The 11569-nt window shown below is 34.4% G+C and overlaps 1 protein-coding gene across 1 annotated transcript; it reads left to right on the plus strand.

Moving 5' to 3' along the window:
- The first annotated feature begins 288 nt into the window (after positions 1-288).
- On the plus strand, positions 289-1105 carry LOC131027315 (ethylene-responsive transcription factor 11). Its single transcript, XM_057957327.2, has one exon. It carries the CDS (start codon positions 366-368, stop codon positions 924-926), a length of 561 nt encoding a protein of 186 aa, XP_057813310.1. The 5' UTR covers positions 289-365; the 3' UTR covers positions 927-1105.
- The last annotated feature ends 10464 nt before the right edge of the window (positions 1106-11569 follow it).

The raw sequence follows: 11569 nt of genomic DNA on the forward strand, positions 1-11569 counted from the left end.
GTATTATCACATGCCTAGTCTTCGCAGTCAATGTTCTTTAATCTTGAACTACCCTATTATTTGAACAAACCGTCACAAAATCCTAACAGTTAACACAAACCGCGAAGAAAAGTCTAACCGACGGGCAGGGCATAGACCCTGACCGTAAATTTTTTGAACCAAAAGTTAACGAGAAATGCCGTTACCGTCACGTCCTTCACTAAAGGCGGCGGCTTCTTCCAAACCGGCGGTTAGCTTTTTCCAGCTCCTTTTCACATTTTCTTTTCTTCCTCCCACCTATATAAAAGAATGACAAGGGGGCCGATAGTCATAAAATCGGCACTAGCCTTTTCATTTCTGTTCGTTTCTGTTGTAATCCAGTGATAATGGCTCCCAGAACGGATGGATTACAAGTTCATTACAGGGGAGTAAGGAAGAGGCCCTGGGGTCGATTCGCAGCAGAGATCAGAGATCCTGCCAGAAAACAGAGAATTTGGCTCGGAACATTCGGTACTGCTGAAGAAGCCGCCAGGGCTTATGATGCTGCTGCGATTTCTTTGAGAGGACCTAGGGCTAAAATAAATTTCACCTATTGCTCATCCTTTGCCGAGCAGAATAGCACAGTAGAGTTCTGCGCCCGCTCTGCTATCAAGCCTCTTAAGAAGCATGGATCTTCATTTTCTATTTTAAATCCGTGTCACGCTCTACCTGATAAGGAGCCTTTCTTGTTTTCTGGTAAAGCAGGGGATCTTGATTTTTCCGACAATAGACAGATCTTTTGCGAGAAAATGGAGAAAATTGTTACGACAAACGGTCAAAGCGAGTCTGAATCTTCGTCACTTGTTGTGGATGCGGAAACGGAAGCGGAGCCTCCTTCGGCAAAGAAGATGCCGCCGCTCTTCGATCTGAACCTTCCGCCGCCCGTTGAGGAAGAATTTCACAGTTAATCGTCTGGATCGGCTCATTAAATTTGTAATTAGGTAGTCATTTTGGTAGCGATTGTTATTTTGATGCGAAATTTTTTGTTTCTGTTTCAGAAATTTTCTGAGATTCGGAATTCAAAGAAATTAAAATGTAAATAAAATTAACGATGATGATGAAAAGAAAGGCGCCATTTGTCGATAAATCTTTTTGTTCTATTTTCAACGCTTCCTTATCTGGAGCTCTTTTGATCCGTTGTAGCTAGCATTAAAACGTGTCTCTTCCGTAAAGGAACTCGATTCGGCAACTTTCCATTTTTATCTGGACTGATTTCATTGATTTAAATTTACGCGCTTATATATTTGCGTTGATCGTAAAAGGTAGCTCGGGGATGCCGTGACCGTCCTTTGACGCAATGAAATCTGTTTAGGGTGTTGGTGAGCGATAGCGACAGCGAGGAGTTGCAGAGGAGCTTTCATTACGTCGAGAATGGTTTTTTAATATTTAAAAACCTAGTTAGAGGCTTCTCCGCCTAAATAGCACTAAATATAGCGACATATGTCACCTTCTATGTGAATGGCCTAACTGGTTTGCACGCCTAGTTTGAATTATTGTGAAGCAATAGAAAACTTAGCCGCCTTTTCACATGCTTTCTTGCTTGTGCCGCCTCTTAAGACAAGAGAGCCGTCGTTGACAATGGTGACCCCACATTATCTTCAGCGTTTCTTGCGGGTAATTAATTTTTTTTTTCCTGAATTTTCTGTATATATTCTTGAATGATGTTTAGATCACAGTTTAACATCTCATGATCTGAATCGTCAGTTTAGAATTATACACTGTTAATTTTAGAAATAGTCTTTTTTTTATTATTATGTTTAGCTAGGGTTTTGATTAATTAGCCAGGTTTTTGACGAGTTTATTCCATTTTTATCTAAAGTAGGATTATTGATCAACTATTAATTGTTCAATTGAAAAAATCAACAAGAAGAAATTCCTAATTTGTTTAGAGATCTTTGTTCACCGAACCGCCTATCTTTTTTAGTATTGATCAAAGCAAAGATTTCACGAATCTTAATTTATAAAAATTTATTATTAAATACTCGATGGCATCACGGACGACGAGGAGATTTCAAGTACTTTGCGGTGTATGGCGTAAAACATGGGGGAATGCCTGCCATTTTATTTTAAAAAATCATAGTTGTGATAAGAATCGTATCTTCTTTAGCACTAAAAAATGATCACTTACTTCCAAAACGTTTTTGTTTGTACTGCCACTTTGCATTCCCTATGATTTCGATCTCTAATTCGCTACGTATTAAAAAATAACTATTATCATTTTCTATATCTTTGAATAATTACTATAATTTGGTTAAATTTATAATGATAAAAAAAGGTATATTTTAATGTTTTTGTTAGTTTGTTTCGGATTCATTTTATTTTGGTTAGGTCAGCCTGTATGCAATGAATGTACAAGTGATGATTTTCAATAAGACTTGACATTTAATTCAAATCACAATAATTTTTATTCACTCATTCATAATAATCAATTGTCGATCTTCAATTTACCAATCGAAATATACATCTTAAATCACATGTATATTTGTTCGTTATTTGTCAACATTTGCCTTTACAATTCACAAAGTCTTAAAGTCAAAAGTTTTAAGAAGATTGACCGAGGAACATACGAGCCTTTACAATTCACAAATCATCACATGGTATTTTTAAATATTCTAAATCCTTATACCAAAGTATTTGTTAGGGATTGAAGTAAACTCGACAATTTAAATCAGATTTTTGTAGTGCATATTTGGTTTCGATTCACAAATAAACTAAAATAAAATTCTAAATTTTAATTAAATCATTTTTTAAACAAGACAAATAAATTACAAAAATTATAATCAATATTTGGAGTTTTTATGTCTTATTTAAATTCAGATTATCATAGTTGAACACTCTAATTTTACACTTCTCAAAATCTTGAGTGAAAATTTCACATTTCTCAAAATCTTGTGTGAAAATTTCAAAAAAAATGAGACCCATACTTGTATACTAAGTCATATTTTATTGGTGTGCTGATGTCATCATCAACTCTAACAACTTTAAAGATAACTATTGATACAATATTGTTAAAAAAATAATAGACATTAAATCATGAACATTTACTTTAGGGTTATATTAAAGGCACTAAATAGATAATGTTTTCCAATCACGTGGGTGCCGTTGTTAACTCAAAAGTATTTATCGGCACAAAAGCGTTCCAAACGGGTAAGGTGCAGATCCGCTCCAGAGAGCTTGGAGCACATATCCTCCGTTCCGCACAATATTTTCGGCTTGAAATTGTGGCCGCTTTACGTAATTCTGTGGAGCAAAATATACGGCGCCGTATACGTCAGTAGTTGAGTCAATGTAGTCGTCAGCCACGTGCCTGATTTAGAATGCATGGGACAGGTGTATGGCGGCAAAAGGAGGGCGGCTAATTCACATGGAGGTATTTTGGTTTAAGTGTCGGCAAGCAATTCGGTCATTAATACTTTATCCGTCAGTTGCAGAAGAAAGTCCAGCTCACGCGCATTGCATGGAATAAAAAACACACGAGCCGCAAAGCCCAAGCTTTTTAGCACGTGCTTTAACACAGTTTCGTACGATTACATTGATTCCCTTTCTCTACATGTTTTTAATGTTCTCTTGACTTTCTAAACAAATAAATAACACGTTTCATAAAATCATATGATACATTAATTAAATAATGAGTGTTGATAATCAAATTAAGATTAAATAGTTGTGATAATCTATTTGGAAATATGGAAATAAAAATCAAAGTAATTGACTTCAAAAGTTGAAAGTGTTTATAATCATAATTTTGAATTAGTTAATTTCTTTTTGGAGGTGTTGAATATTGTATAGTGAAATTTAAATTGATTTGTTTTAAAATTGTAGGAATGACTCTTTCATAATTCATGAAGTTTTAAGGAAGCTAGAAACAAGGATAACAATTATAGATCAGTTAGCTTCCCAAAAAGAAGCCTCAAAAATTTAGGTGGACAGAATGCGTGCGTTGAATAGCTCCCTTTGAATCTATGATTTTCTTTAATTACTAGAGGATTCTTCTACACTGTGCAGAAGATCGGATCCCTTTTCTACCTCATTGTCTTTTTGACATTTTCCACATCTGCTTCATCTTCTTCTTTTCCCAATTCTGATCAATCTTCTCTTGTGAAGCAGAAGAGCTCACAATCTTTCCCTTGCAAGGTGTCCTATTTTATTGCAATTATGGCAAGTTATGCTATGTTGTAGAGAATAAACACTCTCCTTACATTAGATCTATAATCAACAACCCTATGACCAAACTTGTTACATGTATGGAAATAATATAAATGAATTCATACTCATCTTACTTCTACATTCAACAACCTTATGCCCAAACTTGTTCCAAGAATAACAATTACCATTAAAAAATTGGGAGTACTTGGTTGGAGCAACCTGTTTAAGAGTAGGTCTTTTAAAGTTCTTCTTTTGGTTATGGACTTGTCTGGATTTATTCTTTTCTTCATTTGTCTCCTCACATTCATCATGTGCCTTTTCTTCCTTCTTCTCATTCTTGCCTTCATCCATATTTGATTTAGAGCTTTCTCCCTTTTTAAAGTCAAGATCACCCTAAATGTCTATCTTCTTTTTTGTATTTTCTAATTCTTTTCTCAAAGCAACTATCTCTTCCTCAAACTTAAAGACTTCAATAGTTTTGTTATGGATCTTGGAATCCAAATAATCACCAATCATCTTACCTTGTTCAATTTGAATCTTTAGGTTGAGAACTTCGTCCCTTTTGAGTTTATCTTCACATTCTTTATTTTCTTTTAGTTTGGCAATTTCATCTTCTACCTTTATGAGTTTGATTTCACATTCTTCGCTTCCTTCCATTTGATCTTTTATCTCGACAATTGTCTTCTCTACCTTACTGAATTTAATCTTGTATTCTTTGCACTCTATCCCTGTAGAATCTATGTAATTAAGAGAAAACCAAAGATCTCCTTCAATATCTACCTTACAATAATTTGAATTGAAGTCCCAACTTTCTAGTTTCATTGCCTCTAGGTTTGGTTTAGGATGAATTATATCCTTAACCACTATTTTAGTTTCCATGTGTTCAAGAGAAAGATCTTCCTTAGTTGTTACATTCAAATCTATGAAGGGATTGACCTCCTTTAAGTGATAAACATTGTTTCTAGTCCTAGATCCTTTCGCTATCAATTTTCTAGAGTTTTCTTTTCTAATTTCACAACCCTTGCCATGAAAAGTGAGTTTGTATCCTTTGCTACACATCTGGTTAACAATTAGAAGATTATGTTTTAGTCCTTTAACATAAAGGACATCATCTGTCTTATTTTTTCCATCCATAGTTATTGCACCTATTCCAAAAATTTGTGTTGACCCTTCATCTCCAAACTTGACAGATCCTCCATTCCACTTGTTAAGACTGATGAACTTTTTTTATCACCAGTCATGTGATTGGAAAACCCACTGTCAATCACCCAAGTGTTTGGTTCGTCTTTAGCATGGAAGGTAGTCTACACAACCATAGATTTTTCATTATTTTTATTAATCTACAAAATACCATTTCTCCTTACAGTTTTCAACATTACTCACTTTGTCATCAACTTTCATAGCCAGAAATAGTGGTTTATCATTTAAATCATCACAATCCTCACAATTTAGATGAATAGTTGCTCTCTTTGGAATAAAAACTTCTTTTAGACATCTCTCTTCTATATCTATCTTCTCCTCTCTTATTTCTATCTTCTTTGAAAGAACATTTGGATGCAAAATGATCAATTCTTCCATAGTTTAAACATTTGAAAGGAACTTAACTTTGTATTTATCGGTACCTTTCTTCAATCTTCTTACAAAGTTTTCTTCGACTTCATCAAAGCCATCAAGTCGATCAACGCATCCATCTTCTTCCTTTTTACTAACTTTGATTGTAGCTTCTCTTTTAGGAGCATCTTTATCAATCTCTCTCATCTCAAAAGAAGTTAGAGCACCATATAGTTGATCCATTGGATATTTATCTATATCCTTAAATTCCTCAATAGAAAACACCTTACGATCATAAGATTTAGGAAGATATCTAAGTACCTTTTTCACAACTTCATCTTCTTTCAATTCAACACCAAGACCCTTGATGCCAATTACAACCTCATCAACCTAGAGCATTTAGTTAGCAATATCTTCATCCTCAAACATCTTCAAAATCTCAAACTTGCATTTGAGATTTTGTAACTTGATTTTTTTTACCTTATCATCTCCCTCATAGATGTTGCTAAGTTTTTCCCACATCTCTTTAGTTGTACCATAGTGCAACACCTTTACAAGTTCTAAATCAACTAGCACACTCATGATTGTATTTCTTGCTTTAACATTGTTCTCATATAACTAAATGATAGCTACATCTATAGGAGGAGTAGGGGGAAATGTATAACCATCTTTGATTGAGTTCCAAACTCCAAACCCTAAAGAGGTCAAATATCCTTCCATTCTAACTTTCCAATATGCAAAGTCTATTCCATCAAACTTAGGTGCCTTGTGAGCTCCATCTTGTGTTATCCTAGACCTTTCCTCAAGTGATTAAGCTTCCTCAGAGAAACTTGTCTTTGATACTAGAATTTTTGAACACACCCCAAGATTGAGAGGGGTGTTGGATAAGTCTTAAACAAAACTTAAAACTTTAAATCATTATTCAAATCCCAAAAAAATTAATCTGATCAATAGCAATAAAATATAAATAAATGAACGCACATGCATAAGAGAACACCAGATTTATGAGAAAAACCTAAGAAGGGAGAATCTGAGGTGAGAGCTAACTCACACTATATGAACAATATTACAATTTGTTTTAAGGCTCACAGCCTAAGGAAGCTCACTACTCACGAAAGGACTTGTAGGTTGAGGTTCACTACCTAAGGACAAGATATAAAGGACTTGTTGAGGGTACCCACTATCTCTGAGAAAGATACATGTTAATATAAGAGTTAAAATTAACATGCCTTCAACATAATTGTATCCAACAATCTCCCTGAAATGTAGTTGATTTTGACCCATTGCCTCAAGTAACCATTTGAAAATTAGGCTCCAATACTTTCACCACACACTTCCTCTTCCTCAAATTCATATCTTCCTCAATCCATACAAATACACACTAATTACAATTGACTTTAACTTCTATATGTACCATCCACATCATCTCAAAAACATCAGTTATGTTCGCCAAAACAAGGGATAAGGAATGATCCAACTAAGTCAGACACAAAAACAAATTACAATGAAAGTGGTCCAATCTAGGACATAGAGGAACTAAAAAAACATCTTATTTCATTTTCCAATGCAATCCCAAACATCACACATGTTGGTGCACATCCTCCCAAGTCAACAATAGGGTAATGTGTAGATAAAACTATGTAGCACATAACCAGTCGACCCAAAACACATCTTCCAAATGAAATTACTTAATACAGATCCCCACAAAGTAAAAAGGGACTCAAGTACAAATCAACACAAACTCCAATGCCGGCGTAGACCCGCAAAGGCATAGAACAAGAAAGAGAACAAGACATGTCAGTCGAATAATTGCAAATTATATTGAAAACCATCTCCAAGTTATAATGTGGCACCAAACAAATCAACCAACATCATGCATACCACATAGAGACATTCCTAGAACATCCATCAACAGTTATAGATACATCTTTCATATTGTCAAGCCAAGACAAGTTGGCAAAACCAATATGATATAGAGTTTTTCATTACCAGAATGCTATGAAACACAACCATGAGATAAGACTTTGACAAGCACGCTTGTGGAATAATTTATCACCTAAAATTTGATCTGAGACACTATATAAAAATTATAAATATGTCCTCAAAGCCCCTATTACAAGTGTGGTTGTTGTTGCACCAAAAGATCGACCTTTTAATGCCTGATACAACCACTAGACTTATAGAATCCACAAGATGTAGTTAAGCCATGTCATAAACCCGAGCATTGTGTTGCACAACACAAGGAGACCAAGGGAGCACTCCTTGCAACAATCCCCCCCCCAATGCAAGCGAGGGGTTTGAACCTGTGACCAATCTCTGATACCACTTGTTACAAGTGCGATTATCATTGCACCAAAAGATCAACATTTTAATGCCCGATACAACCACTAGACTTATAGAATCCACAAGAGGTAGTTAAGCCATGTCACAAACCCAAGCGCTGCACTGCACAATAGAAGGAGACCAAGGGCACACTCCTTGAAACAACCGCAATAAGAAAATATCAATGTTGAGCATTCAGTGAACCAATCCTAACTAGCCATGAAAGTGTCAACATACCACCTTGACCAAAAACACTAGCTACAGCACCAAGGACCTAAAAGGATAGGAGTGCAACATCCATAGAGCATAAACATGAATACCAAACTATAAGACCATAGCATCAAATGTGAAGGAATGCAACACATTCTTCTAGATTGTCTTCAACATACTTTCATGTATTCATACACTTCATCAAATTTTGGAGACCATAACATCTTGTAGCACCATTTTCTCATTCAAGAGCAACAAGAAAGATATGACAACAACTTGTAGCAAGTACAAGACCATCAACATCATCGACAACATGTCTAATTAATGATCATGCTTCTAACCCTCATCTAAATATGATATCATTATGATAACATCTTTGCCATCCAAACATGAGTATCAACACCATCATTGTTCTCTAACATATCCCATCATCATCAACAACATCATACCAAGTATATAAATCAACACCAAGGAGGCAGACAACCACAACAAGGAACACCTTCAATCATCAACCATATACACATTCATCTAATTCCACAAAACTTTATCAACACCTATGACATCAATCTACACAATCCAACAATGATAACATATCAACAACATATACTTCCATCATTAGCAACAATATTATATACTTCCATCATCAACACTAGTCATCAATGACAACAACTCCAACAATCTCAATCATAGAAGTGACAACAATTACCATATCATCAATGACAACAACTTTAAAAAACTTTATAGGTTCTAGCCCCCAAATCTTAAAGAAGACTTGGGGGGAAGAATAAATATCACCTAAATTCTTGGTCTTGTAATTTTAATAATTGTATGCCACCCTTCCTCCTATTTTCCAACACAATGAGATATTATTAAGTTGAGAGGAGGGTTTGGGATGGGGAGAAACCAAAGGAAAATCTTGAATCTTATGTTTAGAAGATTGATAACAATAGAAAGTGTTTGGAAAATTTATATAAAAAATGGGTTGAGTGTATCTAATTCATCCAATTTAGATATTCATAGTCACCTTTAAATCTTTGGAATGGTCTACATCAACATAAACTTATTGTTGAGGATGAACGAATTAGAATCATTCAAGTTCAACACAAACCATAATGTCTAAGGAAGAGGCTATTTGACTCAAAAAATTCTAACATATCGAGGGTAACCCAAGGGACTCAATCCAAACTTGGACCCAAATAGTCTTTTTGTCTAAGATGAAAATATCTTGAATCCAAGGTTTGAAAACTAACAAAGAGGAAATGAATAGGCAAAGGGATAAAACTAATAATGATCTCAATATGTTGGGTTCAACAATATGTGATAAGGGTTAGCTCATAAAATCCACAATAACAAAGATTCACTCATAAAAAATGCCATGAGGTATAACTTTTGATTCAAGCACTGATTGAGCCCCCTTTTTTTAAGCTAAAGAGCTTGAAGTGCTCTATGTGATGCTTTTGCCAAATCAATAATTGAATAGACATTTATTGAAGCCCAATTTGATCATTTAAAGGTCCAAAATTCACATATAATATTTCTATAAAAAATTGAACCTTGAAATTTTTTTTCATTATTTGTAAATGTTCATTGGCTATTCTTTTACCATTGGCTAATGTTACAATTTCAAAGCTTTGGGTAAATTTTTACATCCATATGCACTCAAATGCAAACTTCTGAAAAATATTAGGTCACTAAAGATGCCTACAAAACCAAAAATAAAACAAGATTCTTTTTTTTTTGGTGATGCAAGATTGCTCTTGCACTTGTGGATGCTCTTTTTATTGAACCAATGCAAGAAAAAATGCATAAGATATGGGCAACCATAAGGCTGCCAAAAAATGAGAGTAGAGTACTATCAACATTCAAACAACCCAAGGCCATTATATAACCTAGAAACCTCAATACAAAGAGTAACTTTGGACTCAAAACAATAGCAATAACTTTGGCCTCAAAACAATAGCAGTAACTTTGGACTCAAAATAGTAGCATCCTATGCTGTCCATAATAACATTACAAGAGATCAACTTTGAAGTTTAACCATTTACATATAAGGTTGAAACAAAAAGCACCATTCTTATGGAAGTGTATAATACTTCAAAGATTGATTGATTTTATTCTCAAGCTAACATTTTGACATTTGCTCCTTGATTTGCTGAAGATGGTGCATAATTTTAGTTTATTTTTTGCATAAAACTTGGATTTCAGAAAACAAGAAAGTCACATGAAGAAATATGTTGTTAGAGTAAATCCTTAGAATACTAGTTGTTCGATGATAATTGTTAGAAAACACAACTGCACATCTATCTTTCTATAAGTTCTTTAAGATTGTCTAATGGAATCAACAATCACATCAATCTGATACCACGACCAAAAATAACTTTTTTCCAATTAAGGTTATGAGAAAAAATAGTAGAGAAATCTTTAAATGCAACAATCCATCGCTTCTTCACTTGTGGATGCTCTTGCATCAAAAAAAATTTTAAAAAGGAAAAAAACTTGTAAGGTTTTGTATGGTATTAAAGTGAATCCCATGTGGGATCTAAGGTTTTGTATGGTAATTAAGTGAATCTCATGTAAGACCTGAGCCATGTTGACGCATTTCCTAAGCATTTTTTTAGGGAGACCTCTCCCATAATACACTTTATCAAAGAAAAAACATTAAGCCATCAACAAGCATTATCAAATTAAGGAAGAATAACATATAAGGATGTTTTAGGAGTTGTATCCTATGAAACAACTTAAGAACAAATTTTTATAAATGTTTGAATAGAGATATGAAAAAAAAACAAGATATTAAAAAACAAAATATAACAACTACAAAGATATAAAAAAAACAAGACCACTTAAAAAAACATAATCATCTACTACTAAAAAAATAAATATGCCATGAACAACTAAACTTATAATATACATATTCTAAATATATACGTTCTTAATGACAATGAAATATACATTAAAATAAAAAAAATTCCGCCGTCTTAGTTATCGCATTATTTTATCCAATGGAATTTTATTGCATTTTGAAGTTACAACGTGTCGGCATTTTCTTGCCCTTTACTTAAGCCCAAAACCAACTTATCTCAAAAAGTCCGAAAACAGATAATCCAAATTTAGCGGACGGGCAGACCGTTGAACACTCACCCAACACCCTTCATTTTCTTTTTCTTTTTCTTTTTCTTTATACACGCTAAGCTAAGTTGGCTGCCCCACCTTTTACCGGTCCCGCAGGTCGCCGGTTTTGAATAAGACAGCAAAGATGTACGGGTGGCGGTGAATGGGAACTTTCTGACCTACTTCCGACTGGGGCTGATAATGTGGGCCCCCT

The sequence above is a fragment of the Cryptomeria japonica genome, chromosome 8 (genome assembly GCF_030272615.1).
Source record: "Cryptomeria japonica chromosome 8, Sugi_1.0, whole genome shotgun sequence".
NCBI lineage: Eukaryota > Viridiplantae > Streptophyta > Pinopsida > Cupressales > Cupressaceae > Cryptomeria > Cryptomeria japonica.